Source organism: Amblyomma maculatum, chromosome 10 (genome assembly GCF_055883805.1).
Source record: "Amblyomma maculatum isolate TAMU_Amacu chromosome 10, ASM5588380v1, whole genome shotgun sequence".
In the NCBI taxonomy this organism is placed as follows: Eukaryota; Metazoa; Arthropoda; class Arachnida; order Ixodida; family Ixodidae; genus Amblyomma; species Amblyomma maculatum.
The window spans coordinates 2,727,192-2,752,306 of record NC_139353.1 but is presented as its reverse complement, the minus strand read 5'-3'; the positions used below and the strand labels follow the sequence as shown (position 1 = coordinate 2,752,306).

The 25,115-nt window shown below is 46.1% G+C and overlaps 1 protein-coding gene and 1 pseudogene across 5 annotated transcripts; one reads left to right on the top strand and one right to left on the bottom strand.

Annotated features, from left to right (window-relative positions):
- The first annotated feature begins 564 nt into the window (after positions 1-564).
- On the top strand, positions 565-24,621 carry LOC146175396 (ribonuclease Oy-like). 5 transcript variants are annotated; one of them, XM_084581741.1, is made up of 9 exons: positions 565-701; positions 3,523-3,628; positions 4,713-4,759; positions 6,801-6,870; positions 6,939-7,003; positions 7,701-7,814; positions 8,751-8,799; positions 16,213-16,284; positions 21,013-24,621. In XM_084581741.1, the coding sequence occupies exons 1-9, from the start codon at positions 565-567 to the stop codon at positions 21,238-21,240; spliced, it is 888 nt and encodes a 295-aa protein (XP_084437867.1). In that variant the 3' UTR covers positions 21,241-24,621. The 5 variants fall into 5 exon arrangements, with proteins under 5 accessions (XP_084437867.1, XP_084437868.1, XP_084437871.1 ...); XM_084581742.1 differs by lacking the exon at positions 565-701 and adding an exon at positions 1,422-2,214; XM_084581745.1 differs by lacking the exon at positions 565-701 and adding an exon at positions 1,422-2,234.
- LOC146175397 (uncharacterized) lies at positions 13,143-14,907 on the bottom strand (annotated as a pseudogene).
- Positions 24,622-25,115: the final 494 nt, after the last annotated feature.

Sequence of the window (25,115 nt, the reverse complement as noted above, 5' to 3'; positions counted from 1 at the left end):
ATTGGTGTCCCAGCTAATTAAACACACACACACACACACACACACACACACACACACACACACACACACACACACAATTGTCGAAAGAGATATCAACTAAGAAGGTCACACGCAGCACTTCACCTGGACACACCCCACGACCGCGCCTACCCTCAGCACACACTCACACCCCCACACCCGGCCCAAACTTCATCACAGTTGGCGAACTGCACTACACCATTCGGCGAGCCTTCTCGTCGTCGCCGCAGTTGCTTTAAGCAATGCTTTGTCAGCGGCCGCGCTGTCTCCGGCGGCGCCGTCCACGGGTCCACTGTTGCGGGTGGGGTTGAGGGGAAACCGAGCGCCTGTGGGAGTGTGGCGCCCTCTATGGCCGGCATGGAGAGACGAGGGCAGCGCAAGGCTAAATGCTCCACCGATTCGTCCTCAGTGCCACACACCCTGCATAGTGTACACGACACAGCAGGATCGAAACGGCGCCGGTAGAACAAAGTCCGCAAGGCACCAGCCCGTGCCTCAAAAAGGAGGCCGCTGCCTATGCTGTTGTCGTAGAATCGCACAGGGCCGATGCTCTGCTTGTGCTCCCGGTACAGCGCCAACGTGGACTTTGCTTCCATATCCCCGGCCCACCTGACACCCTCAGCCTCCCCGACTCGCAGCCGCACTTCAGCAGCCCATTTGGATGGAGAGTCAGCCGCCATAGGGTGGGTGAAAAAGCCAAACTTCTTCTCAAGTTGGTAAACTCGCCTGGCCCAGTCCGTCCGGATGCAAGTGGCAGCCAAATACTCGAACACGCGCCTCGCCCAACGCTCCCGTGGCAAGAAGAGCAGTCTGCTGGCCGCCTCCCAAGGTGGACCAGCCTACGTCGCCCTGGATGGCCTCAATGGTAACCTGGCCATGGCAGCCAAGGGCAATGCGCCCAACCTCATGTTGTCGCCTCTTAAGCCATCCGCGCGTAACAGCCGACAGGCAAACCACAGAGTTGGCGAACGACAGTGCCGGCACGTGCACCAACTTCCAAAGGTATCGCGCACCATCAAATAACGGCAGCAGCCCCACAGGCACCGGCGGCGGAGGATGCACTGAGCCCGGAGAGCACTCTGGCGTAGCGCCGCTTCGTGCACAGAGTACATGTCCGCCCCATCGGAGAGGTGTATTCCGAGGTATTTATACGCTGTGCAGGTAGTCAGATGGTGCCCGCCCAGCGTGATCTCGTCCTCGCCCGCGCGCTCACCAGCCAGCCGGACAACCGCCGTTTTCTTAGTGCTGAACCGCAGCCCCAGCACGGAGATTTCAGCGTGGCAGATATCGACGAGCCGCTGAAGGTCCCTCGCCGATTCTGCCATCACGACCAGGTCGTCGGCGAAAGCAAGACCTGGCAGTCGGCAGCCCTCGTCGACTCCGCTTGTTCTGAGCCGCAGGCGAAATCCCAGGCTTGATGCAATCAGGGCCCGCTCCACGCTTGACACATACACCAGGTACAAGAGCGGCGACAGTGGGCAGCCCTGCCGAAGGCCTTTCGTCACCACTATGCGCTCTGAATGCACATCACCAAAGCACACAGTGATGTAGTTCCGCCTGTAGAGGCGCCGGATGGTCAACACGAGTGTCCTTGGGAGACCGCGCGATAGCAGGCACGCAAACAAGGCCTCATGGGGCACGTTGTCATACGCTTTCTCGACGTCCATGAAGCAGCACAACAACGAGCGCCCCTCCTTCCGCGCGATGCCTGCGCACTGCGTGATGACAAATAAGTTGTCATCTAACCGACGGCCTGGCCGGAAGCCATTCTGCAGTTCGGTGAGCACACCGCGAGCCTCCACCCAGCCACTGAGCCACTCCTTTAGAACCCAGGCAAAGAGTCGGTACACGACACTGGTGACTGTAATCGGGCGGAAGTCCGGCAGGTTTCCCGTCACTTCTCTATTCTTTGGAATGACTCGCCCCCGCCGCCATTCATCCGGGATTGGTGCTCCCTTGATAACAGCTAGCTGTCAAGAGGCCAGCGAGCTGTTCTCTTGACTCCGGGCCGAGGCTCTTCACCAAACGAGCCGGCACCTCATCAGGTCCCGGGGCTGTACGAGCACTTATGCGCGCTCCATGGTCTTGCTGGAGATCTCCCACCGCGGCTCCATCTCTTCCGGAGTCCCCTCATCCATCGGCGAGGTTACGGTCTCCTCTTCGGGCTCCTCACATGCCACCGTCTGTCCATACAAGGTGGCATAGTATGCCGTCAGGTACTCTTGCTGATTTTCAGCTCGCTGCCCTGTCGTCGCATCGATGATGGGGGGCAGCGGTGGATCCCGCCGGTCTATTGAACGCACATAGCCGCAAAATATCTGCGCTGCCGTCTTGCCCTCCTCGCGCAGGGACCTCATAAGCCGAAGGACCTCATGAACCGTGAAGTTTACCGTGGCGCCACCTAGTGACGGCGCCGCGAAGCAGACGCCTGGCGACATACGCGGGGCCTCCGCTCCCCGTAGAGCCGCCGCGGAGTGAGCACACTATCCAATATTCTAATTCACTGTAGTTGCGGCTCATCGCCGAGTCTGAAACCCTCGCTTCGAATCGGATAGTGAATGATGAAACGTCACAGATTTCTCCGGCCAAGTCATGTGGCCAGCTGCGATTTCTCAGCACTTTCGACGACCTGGCGTCCGTAAGGACGCCGTCAGCGGTCGACATAAAAACACCAAGGCCTATTATCACCGGGCGGAAGCAACAGAAGCTTCACGATGCACAGTCTAGTGCTGCACTTGCTGCTGCTGGCTTCTACTGGGTAAGCTGCGATAGCTACTTGCTCCGCTTTTTCCAGTTCGCGGGGAATGCCAGCGGCGATCAGCTGATGTGCGCGCGCGGAGGGCTTGGCTGTCGCTTTCGACCTCCTGTTGTCAGCGCTTAGCTTTCAAGTTCAACGGCTAGCTCAGACTCGCGCATGTAAAAGAAAAGAAAACCCGTTCAAAAATAGTATAGTAGGCCAGCAGAAGCAAGACCATGCTGTTCGTATTGCTTTTCTTTTTCCAGTGCGCACGATTTTCATCCGGCAGCAACACGGGCGCTCACTGCGTGCAATATGTTGCGTGACTCATTTTCGGAAAATAAGGAGGACGCGAGAAATGTCGAGGCGCGGGGTCGTGTCACATACGCTACTGCGAAGCAAAACAACTCGAAAACGAGGCAGTTTTTGTAAACTGACGTACTACAAATTACGCGCATTGTCTGCGTCAATGAAACCGCATTTCTTTTCTTCTTCTTTTTTTTTTTTTTTTTTTTTTTTTTTTTTCCCGTTTGCGAGGATCACATATGGGTACGGAGTATGAGCACCATGCTTTTGTTCGCAAATCGCATGTTCTTAATTTTCTGCGAGGAACTAATAATATGCTCGCATCTGTGCATGACAGTTGACAAAGATGTCATGTTTACCCCTTTAAAGCGTTTGTATTTTGTAAGTTGCAGAGGCTAGTTCACTTTGCGTATTGTGTGTCGCATAGTAGGTCTCGCATTATTGCCATGATCTATGTGCAGTGGACTTGCATCACGTTCTCGGAGAAATTCGAAAGAGCCAGCAGTCACTTATTTCATGCTCAGTCAGCAGTGGAGCATCGGTTATTGCAGCACCGCAGATGACAAGGTTAGTTAATAGTAATACTATTCTCCAAGGAAGGCTTAAAACTCCACATCCATTCACATAACTACACAAGAGGTGCTGAAGTCATGTCTGCTAGACCAACCTTACACCACATATGAAACCACATACTGCACTTTCAACTAGTTCTGTGTTTTCTCATTTGTTTTAATGTCAAATAATACAAACTGAACTTTCACTCTACTTCAGCCTGTATTGCACTGCTTTCCCTAGACACAAACACTACACATTCTTAAATCACTGAGGGTAAGCTTTTCCATCAACTATAGTTCTAGGTAAAGCAGTAATAAAAAGTAAATGCACACAGAGCGGCACCTATGATACATGCTCATTCGTTCAAATTTCTTGTCATACTTTTACCTGGGTGGTAAAAAATCATTCTAGAGTCGTCCATAATTTCATGTTGGATGACTCTAATGTGTCTGTGTTCTCACCCAGCTACAAGTGCGACAACACGAAATTCAAACAGCAGAGACATTAGGTGCAGCACTGCTCACATTTATTTTTATTACGTTAGTACAGCAAGCATATGTTATTGCTCAATTCCTCTTTTGTTTTCCAGCTATGCCGATCAGAGTAACATGGTACTAATGCAACGGCAGGCCGCAACTAGGCTAACCTATCAACCATTTCAATGCAGGCCACAGGCGTCAGGGGCCAAGGCAATATGCACTTTTGAGGGGTCTAAACTTAAGCAAGGACGTAACGAAACTAGGTATTCTGAAAATAAGACAGTTACGTCCTACCAGTAACTGAAGCAAAAGCTGTGCATATCGATATGCACACACACCACAGTCTTTTTCTACCCAAGGTTGCGGGATCGAACTCCAGCTTCGGCAGCTGCTTTTCGATGGAGGCGAAAAACAAGGCACCAGTGTGCTGTGCAATATTAGTGCACATTAAAGAACCTTAGGTGGTTGAAATTTGCGGTGCCCTCCACTACAGTGTCTCTCATAGCTTGAGCCCCTTTGAAACGTTAAACCGCATAAACAAAACAAAACTATTCTTCTCTTTTTTTTTTTGCATTGCCTAACCTTGACTTCTGTCTGCTGATTGCCCATGTCTACAGTGCATAAGAAAGAATGAGAGGAACTTCTGGACAATACATGGACTCTGGTAAGGATGCTCAAGATATCATTCCAAAGTGTGAAATTAAATTAAGAGTATGCCATATATAATGTTTCAAAGAGATAGCGAGGCCGAACTTAATTGGCTTGTATTGACAGATTACTGACTCCTAATGACAAATATGCCATACAACTGAAAAAAAAAGCTTTTATATTCGGCGCGAGGACATACCGTGGCACCACCTCTCGGAAGCGCCCGCATGACGCAGTAAGTGGGAGAGCGCACATTAAACGGTTCCTGTAGGATGCTTTCTGAGGCAGTTCAGTTGCGCGTTAGCATTACGTTCATTTATTTATTTAATATACACCTCGGTCTGGGCATATATAAGCTTATTTTGCGGTATGAGACCCAGTATTGAAGTTGGCGAGCTTTACTGCTACAATGACGCGCACCGGCTGCAGCATTTCTGCGGTTATGAAAAAAAAAAGCTGAGGCTACCACACAACTAGTTCGATGTAAGCGGTCAGTGCACAGGTAATGGGATATTCCTCTGCAAGAGCAGAGGACTGTCAGGAGCCTAACAAATGTTGAGCACCTTTGCATAGCGCCAGCAGAAGCGGCACCGTTCGCCTGCTCCCTTGAACGTAGTAGAGCAAACAAGTTTGTCTGCGGGGATGACATGAATTAATTTTTTTTTTTTTTTTATCGAGTGTGAAGGCCTGTGTTCCACGCAGCGAATTCTTGCGCACTGACTACCATCATTGGCACTCTTGATTAGAGCGGATATTTGTTTTTCCCGCGCACAGTAGGTTTTTTTTACGCATATCTCGATCAGCACATCGCAACATGCATGCAATGCTCTATCTTTCGTTTATTCACGGACTCTGTCATTTGAAATTACTACAGTACTTTAGACGCTGCCTGAGACAACTCACCATGCATACCGCTGCCCGAGGCGGCAGAATCTTCTAGTTCACTTCAGTGAAACTTCCGTGCCAACGCATTCATTCAGAATAATTTGATACCTTTTGGCCTTCGCATGATCCCTCCTTTCTTTGGGAGGGTACTGCTCCATGAAGAATCCAGCATCTTTTTCATCCTTCCAGCAATAGTATCGTTAGCTTCACAAATGATAAGCGCAAATTAAAATGCGTGCACCGTTTCTTCCGCCGCTCACCGAACGTTTAGTGCCAAATCTATGGAGAAAATCTCGTTCGCTGAAATGTCTGCAGCGCACATCATCAGAATGATCACTCGCTGATTTGCCCGTTCAAATTTTATTTAAGGAAGGAGAATTTTGTGAGGTTATGTTTCAGGTAGCAATGGGAGCTTGCACCGAGTTTCCTCGCTTACGTCTGGGTACAGAGCAGTAACGGACCGTAGCAACAGCTTAAATAAACTTCAGCATCCTCAACAACGATGCAAGATCAAAAACTGCAAGACTGGCACTCTATAGGAACCCAAACTACAGAAATAAATGCGACTATTAGCTTTTAAAATGCACAAATTCAATCGAGCGTCTGCTTCAGCAGCAGTAAGAGGAGTCACGTGATTCCACTTTCCCCCCAGGTAGACACTAGCGCCATTCGCTCCAGTGGTGGCGCTCACGCCCAATATAAGCCAAAAGGCAAGAACAGAAATATCTGCATCAATGCAGCATTTTGGGCACTGATATCCGAGGCTATGCTACGTCGTCATTCTCTTCGAACAAACCGGTTTGTTCACCTTTCAGTGTAAATGTCACATGGTTGAATCAAGGAGTAGCGAAACCCTCGAATGCAATTTTCTGAGCAATGAATGATTCTGCTACTGCCAAACATGGTCAGAAGGGGCTCACAACAAAAAGTGGGTGGAGTCGTCCTACCACTGTTCTTGACACAGAAAATACTGCAGCTGAAGTGAATAAAAAAAAAAGATTTCCTCCAATACTGTTATAAATCATTTTTGCTATTATTTGATGCATGCATCGCGTGATGGTTGCAGTACGCCACAGAACAGACATTTTCCATGATTCTGTTTGCTGTCTAGTTTTCAACGTTCTCAACTTACACCACTGACACGTCGGATGTGCCCTACTTTTCTAACGCAGGCCTTCTTCAAATACATCTTATCCTGCATTTTGCAACACAACGCTTCGCTACAATGCCACAGTTCTTGCGGTGAGCCTGTATATACAATTCAATTAACGTCAATACATATGCATGTCATGATCCCTCTCTATTTTCAGCCCCTAGTACCTCTCCTTGACTTGTACTGGCCTTCCGTGAACAGTATCAACAGCAACGTCTTCTGGTAAGTACAGGTTGTGCCCGTCACAAATGGCGACATGAGAGGTCAGTTACGTAGAGGCCATATAACCCTTCACAGTTTTTATGTACTTTCTTGGGACAATAACAAATACGGGCAAATATCAGGACCATGAGGAATGATAAACTAGTCCAGCATTTCTTAATACAGTTTTTCTTGTCTTGAGAAAGGGTGGGATGGGGTACATAAAAGTGCATTAAACTTTACAAAAAATATATTAGCTCCATTGGATCTCACAAAATATTATTACAAGAAAGTTGCTTGAAGCAAGCAGGAACAGGCACAGCCAGCCATTCTTGACAGAAAGGAAAGGAGGGTGATGACCACAGGGACAAAGCTTGAGAGGGCGCTATTTATGTGCAGAGAGTGAACTTCTCAAAGTCTTATTGCAAAAGCCTGCAGCATCCCTCAGAATCTGAACAATACTCTGTCACTCTGACCATGGGTCCAAGATTCTGGACAAGGGCCACTCATCTAAAGCTCACTGAGCAGGCAGCTATGCGCGTTACATCATTTCATCATCCAGGGAGACAAGCTTATTGCAGTGAGGACATTCTTCAACAGTCATTAATGCATAGAGATAATAGCAGGCAGCCTTAACCATATGTGATGCTGCAAGACTAATTAGCAGCAAGGAAATTTCACCCTGTGATGGACAGTGTATCCCCCGTCTCTTGCTCAGGAAGCATGAGTGGCAAAAGCACGGCACTTGTGCCACAACTGTGGCCGAGTTGGATGGACTGTACAACTATTTCAACAAGACGCTGAGCATCTACTTGCAGTACAACATCACAGAGTAAGTAGACATGAATTCAGTGCGGGCATGAAAACAAAGTGGTTGCTTAGGCTACACTTGATCTGTCTAAATCCGAGCAGGACTGAGCACTACAAGATAGACAGGGGCCAGGGCCCCGTTGAAAGAAGTGCCGAGTTTCAAGGTTTTAACAAAGAATACTGAAGCACTTCAGTTTTGTGTATCATCTAGATGACATTATTTGCTGCTATCCTGCAAAATCCACGACATACCCTCAGATTACATATGCCATAGACACACACCATGCTAATCTGCTTGCCTGTCAGTCCATCAAGTGACCATTCTGCACACCAATAACACCAATGAGTCCATCATTTCACTACATAATTACTGGCTTGTTTTATTTAACAATGAACTTAGAAAATCTGTTCTTTAAAAAGTCTCCTCCTCTTGTCCCTCTTCTTTTCTCGTGTCCATTGTTGCGGCACTGTTTTTTAGTCATTCAATTATATACCAAGGTTATGTCATACAATGTAGCATGAACATTGGTTGGATATGCAGCAAGAGTTACATTGAAAACGTCCGTCTGTTTTACCAACGACAGCGTGAAGAAAATCAGAGCAAAAGGTCAACAGGAATGTTGCTTTACAGTATTTAATACCCCAACCTCATGCATGCTTACTATTACAAGATTATGTTCACTTAGTGTTGCAGCAGCAGTGTGACACAGTAGTGCAAAAAAACAACAACAGACAAGTATAAGAAAACAGATAAGGACAGATGGCACTTCACTTATGAAACCAAATTCATTACCATGCATAAAAAGAAGTAATCTAAGTAAGAAGTAGCGCCGTGTTTTTCTCTTCTGTTCCTTGTCCTGTCATCTGCGCTGTTTAGATTACTTCTAGTTATGTATTGCCGCCAGCTTGCCCAATCTGCTGTTCTTCGTTACTATGCATTCACCTTGTTGCATTCCAGATACCTCCGAAATAGTGGTGTGGTACCAACCTCTCAGAAAACTTATCCGGTAAGGTGACCTTCACACATCCTAATGTCACCAGGTTACGATGTTTCAGTTGTTCCTTTTCACAGTGTTTGTTCATACTTTGTTTTCCTGGCATTGGCTATGTGCCAACTGGCTCAAACAAAAGTCTCAATCCTAGATAACCTACCTGCAGAATTCTTAGTCTGTGCAAACTAAGAATGCAACTTCCAGACCAATTGTTCATGTCACGATGGGCAAACTGCTGCACTCTGCAGTTGCTATACTTGTACCAACCTGTCTGTACGTTTCTTAATTGTAACTGAGCACAATTTAATGTTTGCCTATATTGAGTAATGCTATAACTACGCAATTGCTTTGAAAAGCTTTGAAAAGCAGAAACAACAACAAAAAAACTACGAAGGATAAGATGCAGGCACCACTGCTACAGGCCGTTCTCACAAGTACACAACTGCACCAACGTTGAGTATTGTCTTGTTTTGCGAATCGCTGAGGCTAGCCATGGGTGGAAGACTCTATTCATCAACAAAATTTAGTGGAGATGCTAGGTTGTTGGTCACACTAGATGGTCATGTGCAGAAGCCACTGGCTCATTGCTACCTCTTTGGACTGCTTGATGGGCCAGAGTAGCACTCCCGGGCAAGAGAGAGGCTAGCTAGCACTGCTAGCCACTCCCAATGATCACAGGACACCTATATTAGCACTCAGTATTGCAAGTTCAAATTGAGTGGAGGGGACTGTCACGGATCTTCGGAGAACGCTCAGGCCGAAAGCATGAACTAGACGCCAGCCGTACCCACACGGACGCACATTTAATACACCCACACAGATGCTAACTCGCAAACAAAATTAACAAAAAACTAACACAACCTACAAAGACTAATGATAGATGCGATGCTTCACACTAAGAGACAGCGTTCCATTTTTTAGTTTAGTTTGAAGCGGGCGACGCGTTCCGTGGGTCCAGGCAATGGCGTCAACGTCGAGGTGGCGTTCGGCTTACAATTAGCTGGTTTTGTTGGCCGCAACGGACAACCTCCCGTTGAAGCATGGGCTGACGCAACGTTGGCGTTCGTGGTGACGTTGAGGTGAACCTCCTGGGCGATGCAGGTGGTATGAGCTTTGGAGGTGCCCCCTAGACGTGGCAGGTGGCTGAGTGGTCACTCAATCGCCGGAACCGGTTCAAGAACAGCAGGGAGTCTACGGTGCAGTGCCGTAGAACATGAGGGCACCGGTACAGCAGCTGGCGTTGCTCACTCCCAGCCAAGGCATCCCTCACCTCCCGGAGCCTCCGCTTCTCTGGCTTCCATCCCCTTGCCTCTACATATCGCGCCTTTTTATAACCTCCGCCTTGATACACGTCAGCCTTATCGTCTTCATTGTCTTCTGTTCACCAATCAGCACTTGCCATGTCCCCGACTACTTCTTTTTCATCTTCTTAATCCTTCGTTGGTCCAAGTAATCCTTTTCGCCGTCGTCTTCTTTGCTTTCGCAAAAAGCCTCTGTATTTGGCCTCTTACATATGACAAGGGCCCCCCTCTCTGAAGAGTTTTCCCTTGAAACCTGCTTAGAGTTTCACTGCCATTACGACTTCCAGCAAACCAGTCTGGACCCAGCACTTAGAACACCTCAGTTGTCTTGAACGTGCCCGAAGCACACCACTGACACAGCACACCAAAATTGTCTTCATAGAACACTATCACAACATTGTCGTCTGCACAGTGTCCTTAATAAACACACTAACGCGCACAACACATTTCATTGTATAAACACTCATCAACAAACCGAGTACCTAGCCCACAAAAAACATAACTCAAATCTAACTAAGCCTATTCGGCTCTATTCATGAAATCTGCGCTAATGTTGTCTCTGCCTTTAATATACTCCACATGAAATTCGTACTCTTGCAAGGCTAGGCTCTACCTCATGATTTTGCTATTGTTCATTTTGGCTTTGGTTTGATATTCGAGCGGCTGATGATCAGTTTGAATTCGAAAGTGTCTCCCGTAAAGATAAATATGAAATTTCTTCACTACCCATACCACAGCCAAACATTCCTTTTCAATGGTGGACTAGTGTTCACAAGCCGTTAATTGTTTACTAGCAAAGAATACCGGATGTAATTCGGGATTCTCTTCTTGCAAGAGTACTGCTCCCAATACTCTGTCGGACGCGTCAGTCGAAGAGCAAACTCTTTGTCCAAGTTCGGAGCAAGCAGAACAGGCGGCTTTGCCATATGCTGTTTTAAAGTCACGAAGGCATTTTCATGTTCATCTGTCCAATTAAGCTTGTTACTGACACCCTTCCTAGTGAGCTCTACAAGTGGATAGGCTATGTGAGCATAATCGGCAATAAACTCCCTCTAGTACCCAGCTAAACCTGGGCTGCCTGTATTTTCCCCACTACATCGTCTTTCGTCGTGATGCAGCCCATCCCTAGCTTGCGCTCGAGAAAAGACATAGCCTCAAAGCCTATCTCACATTTTATTGGTTTCACCGTCAGCCTGGCTTGCTGAATTCTGTTAAAGAGCATTTCTAGCGTAACTATGTGTTCTTCCCATGTATCGGTCGCCACCAGGATATCATCTATACAATTTTCCACATTTTCAAGCCCATCCAAAACTTTCCTCATCAATTTCGTAAAAATAGCCGATGCAGTCTTCAATCCAAAAGGCATGAACTTAAACTGAAATAATCTCACTGCGCAGGAAAAGGCTGTTTTCTCCTTCGTTGATTCCTCCATTGGTATTTGCCAATACCCTTTAGCTAAATCAAGTTTGGAAAAAATCTCTTTGTTGGCTACCTTAGCGAACACAACCACCACGTCCGCTCTTGGAATAAATTCAGCATTGGGTACCAAGATGTTATTAAGCCAACGGAAGTCTACGCACAATCTGTTGGTGCCATCAGGTTTTTTGACGACCTTGAGAGGGGCATGGTATGCAGACCATGACCTCTCGGTTATACCCAACTCCAACATTTCCCGCACATCCTTTTCAATTGACTCCTGTACCACTAATGGTAGTGGTTATTGCTTCACATTGATTGGTCGGTCTCTAGGGAGTTTCTAATTTGCAGCATATAACGTCAGTCTTGCCCAGTACATCCGAAAAGATATCTCCCTTACTTTGTAGTAGAGCCCCCTTATCTGTGATCTTTTGTCTTTATTCAAATTGGGGTTTATTAATACCTTTTCCCATCCTACACTTTTCTTCAAATTGTCAGAGGGCATCTTGGCAACATCATCTGGTTCTTCTACCACTACAAAGCAAGCGACCTTGTCTCCTAACTCTTTCTGTGCCGGAACTCTTTCTTCGTATTTCTTCAACATGTTATTTCCTTCTTGGTGTTATTTATTAATAATTCATAATCCATATCATTTTTATTCTGTGTCACTAGGTAGGGTCCTTTCCATTCCAGGATCCTTTCCATTGCAGGATCAGAACCCTGTTGCCTGGATTGAGATTCCTATTGGTGGCTTTCTTGTCGTAGTACCCTTTATAGCGTTCTCGCACCTTCTCGAGACCTTGATGTGCCATCCTACATGTCTCCTACAGCTTGTCTCGCAACTCAAGCACATATGTGTATGTCATCTTGAGCTCCGCTGCAATATCTTTATTTGCCCACAGCTCCTTGAGTATGTATTGTCAAGGGACTCCTAATGGTTCTCCCATACAACAGCTCGAAGGGAAACAAACCAAGACTTGTTGCGGTACTTCGCAGTACGCAAATAAAAGAGCTGGAAGGTATCTATCCCAATCGGTTGCTCTTTCTTGGCACATTTTCATAATCATATTTTTGACCGTCCCATTGAATCGCTCTACTAGACCATTACACATGGGAAAGGCGTTGTTAGTAAATGCCTTATAGACAGAAAGCGGTTAAGCTCTTTCATCAGGTCCGACGTGAAGTTTGATCCACGACCACTTAAAATCTCTTTGGGAATCCCATAGCGAGCGAACATCTCCAAAAGACCTTCAGCAACTTGGACACTGTCGATGGTTTTCAGTGGAACGGTGTCAGGATAACGAGTAGCCATGTCGACCAAGGTAAGCACATATCTATTGCCTTTAGTAGATTTTGGAGAGATTGGTCCCACAATGTCAATAACCGCTCTTTGAAATGGTAGGCCGATAGTTGGCATCTTGCTCACTGGTACGGGACCAACTCTGCCCTTTGGGATTGTGCTTTGGCAAACGTCGCACGACCTAACAAAGCGTTTAACGCCGCTTTGGACGCCTGGCCAAAAGAACTCCTCGGTGATTCTGGACACCGTATTCTGAACCCCCTGGTGTCCGGCCATGATGGTGTCGTGTCCTAAGCATAAAACAGTCTCTCGCAAATCTTTCGGTAACACAAGGTGTTGGACCTGCCTTCCTGAGCTAGATATGCATTTCCTGTGAAGAAGACCGTCTTCCAATTGAAACTGAAACGAGGTACAACTCCGTCTCCTTTTCTGCATTTCTCCTACTTCCTCGAAACAGGCTTGCAAACTTGAATCTTCTCTTTACTTAATTGCCATTTCGCCCGGTGTTCCTTTCAGAGAAATCGCAACGGGAGTAGAGAGTGGCCGCTGTGTTTCTCTGGCTGTCTCTTGCGCTCGTGTCTCTACTGCCGACGAGAAACTGACTGCACCATCCCCTTGCTGGCCAGTCCTCAGCCTCGCCTCCTTTCCTCGTTTTGGCACTTCCCAACATCGATCATCCTCCACTCAGGATCAGGTCATTGACACTTGCACCCGGAATGTTTCCCAAGATGAGATCGTAGATGGGTTGCTCTACACATTTTGCCTATAGCTCTCTGGTATAATAGGGGGTTGACACTAGTATCCTGGCTTCCGGCAGGTGCCTAACCGTGCTGTCCACCAGGGTGACAGCGGACGTTTCCCCTGTTAGGTCTTCATCCCTCACTAGGCTTCTCCGAATCAAAACTGTATTGGCTCCACTGTCTCTAAGTACCAATATATGACGGTCCCCTATTTGTCCAACCACCACTGGCATTGCTGTTTTTGACTTGGGCGTTCCACTCTCCACTTCATTGTTCAGTGGCATTTGCTCCTCTTTGAGCTGTGTAACTTTGGCTGGTGTGATAAGTTCTTTCTTTAAATCAACAACACATGCAGCTCGGTCCTGCGTTCTTCCACATTATGCCCTCTCCTGTTGCACCCTTGACACACGACCTGCGTCCTCCGGGCCGCACTACTAGATCTACAGTCAACTGCACGGTGTCCCACCCTGTTACAGAGGAAACATCTGATTGATGCCTTCAATGCCCTGCCAGAGGGTTTTGGTTTTGCTGAATTTCATTCTGAAACCTTCCGATTTTCTTCCTTCCCCTTACTCATATTCCTGAGACCTTAAGCTTCGAGAAACTGGTCTGTATTCTCGGCAACCTCTTCTAACAAACACAAATTTCTTTCTTTCAGGAATACCGCTAGGTTTGGACTGCAGCATACTAGGAACTGCTCTGTCACCAGTTTGTCACGCACGCCTTCAAAACTCTTTTCTGTGTTTGACATCTCAAGCCACCTGTCGAAATGGTTGGCTAGACAACAAGAAAACTGTTTAGCGGTTTCAGAATCCTCAGGATTCGCGGTGCAGAATCTGTCGCGAAACCCCTCTGCTGTTAGCCTGAATCTTCGGAGAAGTGCCTTCTTGACTTTATCGTAATGCATGGAATCAGACACAGGCATCCTACCAAACAAATTCAGCGCTTCCCCGACTAAACACATACTCAACGCTGTTGCCCATTCACAGCGCTCCCAACCTTGTCCTAAAGCTATCCGCTCAAATCGTTGCAGATATGCGTCCAAGTCATCTCTTTTGTCATCAAAAGGAGCCATCAGCTTCCTCGGACAAACTCTCATCAATCTAGGCACTCCTATTCCTACCTCAGAGCCCCAATCGTCATCCGTGCTCCCCCCGCGTTCTGTGATCAACTGCTTATGTTTCCACAGCAAAAACTCCTCTCGTTCTACTGTTCTAACCTCGCGTTCCTCTGCTTCACGCACATCTTCACATGCCTGTGCTCTTTGATCTCTTAGCCTTTTCACTTCTTGCTCATAGAGACTCAGTGCCTCCTCTTTGCTTAGCCCTAGCTTGAGAGCCACCTCTAATGTCTTCGCCAAGTCCATACTGTCTGCCGTCGAGAAATCCAAAAGATTTGAGACAAATAGAAAATAAACAAGAAAAAGAATCCTGGCAGGCTCGCCACTTGTTCCTTTGTCACGGATCTCCGGAGAACGCTCAGGCCGAAAGCATGGTCTAGACACCAGCCGTACCCACACGGACGCACATTTAATACACACACACACAGATGCTAACTCGCAAACAAAATTAACAAAAAACTAACACAACCTACAAAGACTAATGATAGATGCGATGCTTCACACTAAGAGACAGCGTTCCATTTTTGAGCTTACAGTTCGAAGCGGGCGACGTGTTTCGTGGGTCCAGGCAATGGCGTCGGCTTCGAGGTGGCGTTCAGCTTGCAATTAGCTGGTCTTGTTGGCCGCAACGGATGACCTCCCTTTGAAGCATGGGCTGACGTTCATGGCGCCATTAAGGTGAACCTCCTGGGCGATGCAGGTGGACGGTGGTATGAGCTTTGGAGGTGCCCCCTGGACGTAGCAGGTGGCTGAGTGGCCGCTCAGTCCCCGGAACCGCTTCAAAGAACAGCAGGGAGTCTACGGTGCAGTGCCGTAGAACATGAGGGCACCGGTACAGCAGCCGGCATTGCTCACTCCCAGCCAAGACGTCCCTCACCCCCTTGCCTCTCCATATTGCGCCTTTTTATAACCTCCGCGTTGATGCACATCAGCCTTATCGCCTTCATTGTCTTCTGTTCACCAATCAGCGCTTGCCATGTCACCAACTACTTCTTCATCTTCTTAATCCTTCATTGGTCCACGTAATCCTTTTCGCCGTCGTCATCTTTGCTTTTGCAAAAAGCCTCTGTATTTGGCCTTTTACATGTGACAGGGGCAATATATTCCACGTGCTGCTCCAAAGTTAATATTATCACCATAAAATAGCCTCTTACCTCTTCAATGAGCGTCAACAAAGTCACACAATGCCAAATATAATTGAACTTTTCCAAGATTAAAATCTGGATTACATAATCCTCAAAGCCCCACTGCCTGCTTCAGAATGCCTTCTCAAGCCCTTCGTTGGAGGTGTCTACTCTAAAAGCTCCCTAAAGTCATGGATAAGGCTTATCATATCACACAGCCCAAACCACTACAGTCACTCAGGGGAAGAGCTTCTTTTTTCTTTTTTTCTGTAAATTTGTGCCAAAAAGCATGCATGTAATAAATACAAATACCTAGCTGAAATTTTAAAGCTTTGTCAGAAGTATATGAACAAGAGGTGTACAATCAAGCTGACAGTAAGAAAGTCTCAATTCAGATTTCTATCTCTCTCTCTTTGCTCCATTCCAGCTGGAAAAGATCAAAGAAGCCCTCCATGATGATATCAAAGAAGCAGCAAATTTCATGTGCTACTCAAACAAGGTGAATCCTTAATCTTCCGAGCATGCCTCGCGTACGCCGTTTACTTACAGTGACACAGCAGATCTAGATAGACTGCACCAGTGATTCAAGTCCATCAATTTCTTATTTAAAATGAGCATTATCTCTTATAGTGTGGTAAATGTATTAGACCATTAGGGCTGTCACAAGAGACAGATGATTCACAGCTATATGCATTAGGTTGTTACTGAGGTGGTAACAGATAAGAGAGACAGCATTGCACTGACACACATTACTGTGTTCTCGCTCTGGTTAACGTTATCATCAACAACAGCCGGTCTATACCGACTGCAGGGCGAAGCTCTTTGATTTGGCTTGCACTGGCTGCACTAGTTCTGAAAAGTGCTGCAGCGGTGCCAGGCGGTCACGTGAGCATGCAGTGCCAGTTGCGACTCTGGCATGTGGCAGCAGCTGCCAAAACGCGTACGCAAGTGTAGGACTCTGCAACCTAGCAGACGCGTGCACGCATCATGTATCGCGTGCTGTAACATATGATCACGTCCAATTTCGAAGCCAGCTGCCATAGGCCTACAGCACTCGATTGGAAAGTGACGACGACTAACAGTGACGTTGACTGCAACCAATTGACCAAAGTACGCGCGACTGCACGATCGTTATATCGGCCGGTCTGCGAAGATGCCATTCATGCGCCTGGGTACGAGAGAATTAACGTTGTAAGCAATTGCCATGAGTGTTAGTTTAAGTAAGACTGCCTAACGAGACGCTTGGTTGGTTTCCGCGGACTTCTGTCTAAAAGCGCTAGCTTCTGAAAGGACGCACGTACATACCTCATTGCACGCTCTCAGACGTCTATGTACTTCGTGGGCGATTTGATGTCGCAGAGTCGCTGCGCATGCTATCGTGTGGCACACACAATTGGCACGACAGAAACTTGATCTATCACAGCTACCCATCTTCTTAGGTCACAACACGATAAAAAAAAATAATACATAGGGCCGTATCACGGCCACATACCACTACATATGTGGCCACAACTACATATATGATACCTCTCCTCCATCAACAAAATGCTAATCATCAGCATGCAGCCCAACTATCCTGTATACGCAACCATTCGCGGACCGTCCGAGTTCTGAAGGAGACGGACTTTACAAAGCTCTGCAGAACGATGCGCAGCGTCGTCTGCTCTTGGCCGAGCAGCGCGTACGCCGCCATGCTGCACTTTTTTCTGCACCTCCTCTGGGGCGAGTGCAGTACTATCCCTGCACCTTGAAAAAAACTAGGAGAGAAGTGCACATGGCGTGCGCAACACTGGCAAAGCGAGGACGGCGGTGCTGCACTACTTCTAGTGCAGCTGGTGCAGCCAAATCAAAGAGACCACTAGGCTCCAAGGCTAGGCTCACTGCATTTTTCTCAAACTGCCATATCTATCATGACATCTGCTGCCACGGGAAGAAAAGAAAATAAAGGATACATATACTATATCTAAATACAACTCAGGGGTGAAGAAGCAAATGCCCCTCAAAGGAGCCTCTACGAACAGTAGCGATAACCTGTTTTCATGACCAACCAGCTTACACCTGCTCAAACCTTGGCAAGCACAAAACCTATCCCTGTACTATAGCCACTAAACTAGCAAAACTGAGAGGAAATAGGAAAGTCCAAGTGGCAGAGGGACAGCAGTGCTGTTGAGAGTAGTTTTTATGACCTTTGTAGGTTAGTGAAAATGGTCCTGCCACACAGGATGCAAGTCGACCAGTGCAGTCGCACGCCGCCTAGCCATTCCGAAAACAAGTTACAGCCCGCTACTGCTGAAAGTTTGCAGAAGCACGAAGATGTAACAGTGATTGCACTGCCCCAGTACATTTGCAAACTTGGATGTCCACAATGGAAACTACATGAACGAAGCAACTACAGAGCTCTGCGTTTTTGCAGCTTCTATTTTTTGACCAGCACATACTGCCGGCATAACATATGGCGTGTTGCCAAGGTGCATGCCTAGACGACCCATAGTAGGTATCTAGATGGTGTCTGTGATGTATGTAGGAAGCACTCAGTCAATTGCACTTGACTGCTGTGAAGCAGTTTTAATCACGCTTGTATAACAGTTTTTGGACACCGTGCATGTGCCCTTATGCTCACCACATTGACTAGTGGGCATTATAGCAACATGACGATATCGAAAAAAAAATATAATAAATGAATACCTTCGTCAGGTCACGATGGGAAACGTGGCTCCCCCGAAACTGTGTACTGAGGGTTTCTTCAGCTGGGCAACGTTGGCCCACAGACGCAGATTTAGAATTCTTTGCTTGAATCCTAACGTGTTCGTAGTTTAATGCATAGGCAACGTGCTTGGCGTGCTCATTTCCTGATTGCAGTGCTACACTGCCCAGCAATGATGCTTTTAAAATAATTTTTGTGATTTACTTTTTCCTGTTATTACGCGCTTTCAAGTGCGTCTTGATGCAGGGTTTTTAATTTCAAAGACAAGGAAGGGCGAGAGGTGACACACACATAGCGCTTGTGTGTGTGTGTGCGCGCGTGCATGCATGTGTGTGTTGCCTCTCTTGTCCTTGTCGTTGTTTGCGCTTAAAAGCCCTACATCAAGATGAACTACCAACTATCCCTACAAGAAGTTTTAATGAAGTTTCAGTTGCGTGTTAGCGCAGAAAAGAAACCCGATGCACATTGTGAACCAGTCAATCGCACTGCGCTGAGGCACTACTCACCTGCATACGGCAGTGTCCAGTTATGCTGCCACCGCCGGTGCCGCATTTCGAAGAGTCTCAGCTGAACAACAAGCAAACTGCTGCTCGAGCACGCAACTTGACATGCACCAGTCGTTGACCTTTTCCTGCGCCTGGCATCAGCTGGCGCGGCGATGAGATGGTGTCACACAATCCGCCTCGCCGTGTGAATCATCCGCCTCGCGCATACATGCCCGCTTGCGATGCTCGCGTTGAATTAACGCCTTCGAACGCACTTTGGTATGTCAGAGAAATTCGAAACTACTCGTCGCGCCAAACCAAATTATTATTCTGGGGGGAAAAAAACGGATAAGCAAAAAAAAAAACGCTTCATCAGCATTGCCAGATGGACTTGAAAGGCTGCTTGACTTCGCCCGATTTTGTTTTGTTTTTATCGGGTAGTATGTTTCTCGCTTCGCGTGTACTGCGTTTTTTGTGTTCGCCAGATGCAGAATACGACTACAGCTCACCGCCAGGTCCCTGTCCTTTCTTTCTATCGCTCCCATCTGTACTTCCCCTCGCTATCCTCTCCCTATCCCCTTTTCTTTCCCGCCGGCCGCCGCTCAAGTGCTTCAGTCTTTTAGATAGCAGTTGCCGCGGCCGGCAATACTCTTTTCCTTCTTTTTGATTATTTAAAAAAAATAAACCACTACCACCACCACCACCGCCAGGTCCTGAACACGTTCATTCGTTAGCTATCTTCCAAGTCTAGCGTCGTGTTCACTCGGAAAAAACGTTCAGCTGAGCGATCGGAGCTTGCGTTCAGTCGTGTTTGACACGAAGACGCAGCTTCCATGCGTCACCGACTTTCCTTCTTTAACGAGCACACAGTATATAGTGCAAAAAAAAAAAAAAATTTACCCGCCGATTTACTTGACCTGGCTAACTGTGAAGTAGAGTATGGGCGCTTCCAAGATCAGGCATCAGGTAATCAAGGCATGCAAAAATGATGGCAAAATCGATTACTGCATATAAGGACCACATATGAGGACCTTAGTGGCTGCGAAAGGGGAGCTCTAGTAAAATACGCGCACGCGCGCACACACACACACACACAGTCTCTGGAAATTTCGCCGTCATTTGAAAACCTCTGAGATCAATTATCTGCACAAGGAAACGGAAGAAGGGGTGTAGGGAAAGAAGAAAAAAAATTATGAGTAGGGTCATTGTAATGAAAAACGAGGTACTGATATGTGTCTACAAGCTCCAAAGCTGGCTCTCTTTTTTGTAAGCATATCTTTTAGTCAGATATGGTAAGCGTCGGCTTTTGCGAACAAAATCTGCTTGTAGTTATGACGCTGAATTCCTCTGTGGGACACTGCCCGCTTTTTTGTTACCTAGAGTGCCACTGTGAGCCGGTATTCAATAAATTGTTACAGTAATTCCTATGGCAGTAGCCAGTGTCAAAATGAAACTGTCTAGCAAATAACAGTTTGGATAGGTACCGTAGAGCTGCTTTCGAAATCCATGAAAATCACCCAAGGGATTCAGCTAATGATATAGGACGCAACTTCTTTAATGCCATGAAGCTCTGCTGTTATGGAGGATGTCTTGCACTCCAGGTGATCGACACTGATACCACCGAACAATGTTTTCTAGCATGGAGGTAACTAACGCTCTCGCGTTAAGATATCATGGAGCATTGTGTTATGCAACCAGCGCACATGGGCCCAAGACCCAGCTACAACCAATAAAATGTGCCATCGTCACATGGGGGCCAACTTTCACCCTTTTGTTTCTTTGACTAGCCCTCAAAACTGCCATGTGCCGCGCTCCGTCCTGGGCTACCAAATTTCTTCCTCTATGAATACTGTAAAGCTAATCTCTCTCCACTTTTAGCACATTTGCTTAAAGCAGTGGTCACTGCATGCATGTCTCTCTCATGTGGCTGTGGGTTGTCAATTGTTTGCAGTGATTAGCAAAACACAGAAGTTAAAGATCACTCGGCTTATATCAGGTCGAAAGCATGCAAATGTGAATTACCTAAATTTCATTTCAGAATTACTCGGTGCCTGTCCTGGCAGAGATTCGACTGTGCCTCAATCGAGAGCTGCAGCCCATTGACTGCAAGGCAAAGAATTCCGGGTGCGGTCAAGGCGATGTCTACTACTTAGCCTTCGATAAGGACAGTGCCATCTCGCAGACGTTTCCACTCTCATGGCTCCTGCACTGCTGCTGGCTTCTTGCAATCAGCGCCATACCAATGCCACTGTATCAGCTTCGCTGAATAGCCACAGACAAATTGGACTAATATTCCGTCCCACTCTTGTCTGCCCACCCAGAGCAGTGCCTAAATTGCTTTGATATTCTGCTGAACCCGGGGTCATGGGATCAGATTACAATCTCAGGAGCTATATTTTGTTGGAAGTGAAATGAAACGATGCCCACATGCTGTGCAATGTTTGGGCATGTTAAAGAACACCAGGTAGTTTATCAGAAGCCCTCCATTGTGCATCCCTAATAGCCCATCAACCATACCATTTACCCACTTTATACCTAGGCCACACCATTTCTTTCAGCTGTACCACCTACTTGATTATGATAGTAACAGCAGCTCAGCAGTACTTAATGAAAGATCAGATAATTGTGGTGGAAATACTGGTAATCACTCTGGTCCAGGACATATGAGAATACATTGTTCCAAGACCCTTGACAATTCTAAGTGGCCTGCTAAGCAGTGTGAATAGAACTTTACTTTTACTATAAGCTTTTGTAAAACCTCAGTACATTTTCTGCAATGTAGTGCAGTCGCTTATTCACTTCTGTATTGTGCACCAGAGTTCCTAATGCAGCATGTCTAGAAGTTATTAAACTGCTAGTCACTCCACTTTGTTTGGGACATTTCTAGGAACTCCTTAAATGTGGCTGAGCAAAGGCTGTCGTTTATTCAATGCAGCCATAACTTATCATCTCACTACACTGTGCACTTCATTTGATGACAGCCTAGAAGATACAAGCTTTGATTTGTCCCATAATTTTGCTGAAGCATGTTGCCAAACTGCTGCAATAATGGGCAATACTGTGCACAAGTCAACAGCACCAAGATGCAAAAAGTTCTTGTGTGTGCTCGCGAAGCACAGGATCACAGAAAAAAAAAAAGTTTCTCTGTGCTGCAAGCTTTTTAGCTAGACTGAAATTGTATGCCTCAGGTTTTTGTAAACAAATTTTTAGCCCTTGTACATTTTTCCTGAATCTTCTGCTCTACGAGAGCTGTGTAATCCTTCTATGCAAGAAAGACACTAAAATATATAGGCTGGGGTGATTGGAAAAAAAACCTGTTTCTTGACATAGACATGGGAACTTGTGATGTGTGGCACCAGTTATATTTCAGACAAGGTATAAAAAGCCTGCTATAGTGGCGCGGTGGTAACCTTTTTGACTGTTTTTGCTATACAGGTACTGTGGCTGCATTCCGTCCCGCAGCATTTTCGCCCTATGGGTACTGCACTAAACGCATAGCGTTTAAAAAAATTTGACACTGGGGGCGATTTTTTTTTTTTTTTTTTCGGAATATTCGCCAGTCAAAGCGTTCAGGGACTCAACTGCCAATGTCGTGGACACTGGTTCGATCCCATCTGCAGCCACCACATTTCGATTGAAGTGAAACACAAGGTAGTTACTGCAGCCTCCCGCTATGGCGTCCCCCATAGCGGATGTCACTTTGGGACGTTAAACACGATATACCGTACCACACCGTAACAAGATGTATAAAAGGAGGCGAAAGCATGCAAGACTAATGTAACGTGTTCAGGCCCAATTTACGCTATACAGACCCAGCAAAACCTTTGTCAAACTTGCTTCTGTCAAAATTTTTTTTTGCCATTCATGTCCGAAACTGTAGCTGGGAGATGCATTAGAAGAAATATTTTACACATCTTTGTGAAATACTTTTGCATGTGTGTATGAACAAAACATATGTAAGAAGAGTTTAGAGTATGTCAAAACAGAGCAGGCCCACAGGCTGTCACGATGTGTGGTGTTGTACATGCTTCTTCTATGCTTGCTTCATTGCTTATGCAGGTAGTAGCAGCCTATAACTGTTAAGAGCGACTCGCTATAGTTTTTTTACACAACCGGAAGTTGCGCCATTTTCTGCATCGCTCCCCAGTGAATTCTTTCCTGCTACCTAGGAAGCTAGGAACGTTTATTGCTTACTTTAATGTCTCATTTACATATAATTTGCACAATCATGTGAGCATTTGTTTATGTGAATATAAACAACACAAGATACAGTACATATACACATAATGTGTTTGTTAAACAATGTATTTAATAAGTTAAAAATTCAGTTCGTTCCAAAAGCTATAGATACAACAGGCTTGACCAGAGTAATTAGCGTGCAGTCACCAAATGGTAGGAACTAGATCCGAATCCGACGCTCAATGCCTAGCAGCCAAACAAGCTGTTACATTGTTGATTTTTGTTTCTTCTTGTTTTACTTTAGCATATGACGCTTATGTACACTAGTATGAATTTTTTTAATGCATTTATTTATGCTGTAAATGCCTCAGTGAATTAAGGATTTACAACAAATGCCATGCATGAATCTTGTGCTTTCCTTTTCTCTTTTCAAAGTTTCACATGGGAATGGCTGTTCATACAGCAATCAACGATACTATGCACTATGCCAATGTTCATATTAATTCACGGTATCTTATGTGGTCGATGACACTAATACTATTTGATGTAGAACCTCGTTCATATTTTCTCGGTTCATGTGATTTTTCGTTCCATATTCTCAAAATTGCGGGCAGTAAATCATCTCTCATAGAGTTACACTATTTTTCTCCTGGTTAACACGATTTCCTGGTTACTATGTTCGAAATTTTTTCAAACTGTGGTAGTATAAGTTTTGCGATCAACTGGACATATGCTAACAAGCGCTCGCGACATTAAAAACTGATCAGCGGCACTCATCTGCCGCAATGGCTTTCCTGCAGTGCCTAGGTGTAAAGGGGCAAAGCATCAACAAAAGCCTACATACGAGGCGCCTGTTCCCGCAGAAACATGACTTCATGAGGAGAGATGCGGTGGCTTCTTTGATGTTGCCTTAGGGGCATAGGACGAAATCGTTTGGTAACAACTATTCGCTTGCATACGAGCAGGCCTGGTCTGGGTGACACAGCATGATCAGAAACGCAGCAGCTAAATCTCTACATGTCACTGGTGTAAGGGGGGCGAAGCATCTGAAAATAAGCAAGGAAGAGATTTTGACTCGCCATTACCTTCTATGAACTGGATTTGTTACTAAATCTCTTCTTCGCTTAAGATAATTCTGAATTCTGCAAAAGCTAAAAAAGGAGCTGTACATACTGGCTGTCTATGAATGCTAATCTACACTTTTATGCAGTGAAAGTCACAATTTCAAATGCCTTTGTACCTCGGCAGTTAAACTTTCTTAATCAGACAGTTCGGATCATATGTTTTCCCGTAAGTTTTTTATCGCATTTTTAAAAAAACGTATCGAGGTTTTACTGTATTTTGAATGCCCATTTGTACAAGCGTTATTTGTGCCGATGTGCCAGAATATATAGCCAACGCGCGGTGTGTCCAGTTTTTGTAAGACACGGTCAGAATGGAACTGAAATAAACAGTGTGATATATTTAAGCATTGTCTCATCTTTACACCTCCAGCTTTTCGAATTATTCACAAAAGGTGGCAGAAAATGTGCATCACGATTTGCTGCATACACAATAAACGAAATGTTAAAAAAGATTGCAGAAAAGTTACCAGCATGTAACACAAATGTCCAAAGTGTCAGCAAACATCCGTTTTCTTTTTTCTCGCTAAATGAGACAGCTGGAAGTTAATCTGGACTTGCCCAGGACTGCAGAAGTACTCTATGTGACTGTCTTTCGAAAGATTGCTTGTAGCAGTCACCTATATGCCTACAGTCTAGCATGTCCTCTTCATTCCTACGCCGTCACCTTAGCCTCCTCTTTCCACTATAACCACTTTCAGAGTTCTTCTCCGTAGCAACCATGCTTTGGTTGTGTCTTCCTCTGCTGTCATCATGAGGTTGCCCCCATGGCAACTTCTTTAATTTCACAAATGCCATAACCTCCTGCTTCCGCAATAGTAAAACCTTAGAATCACCCTTT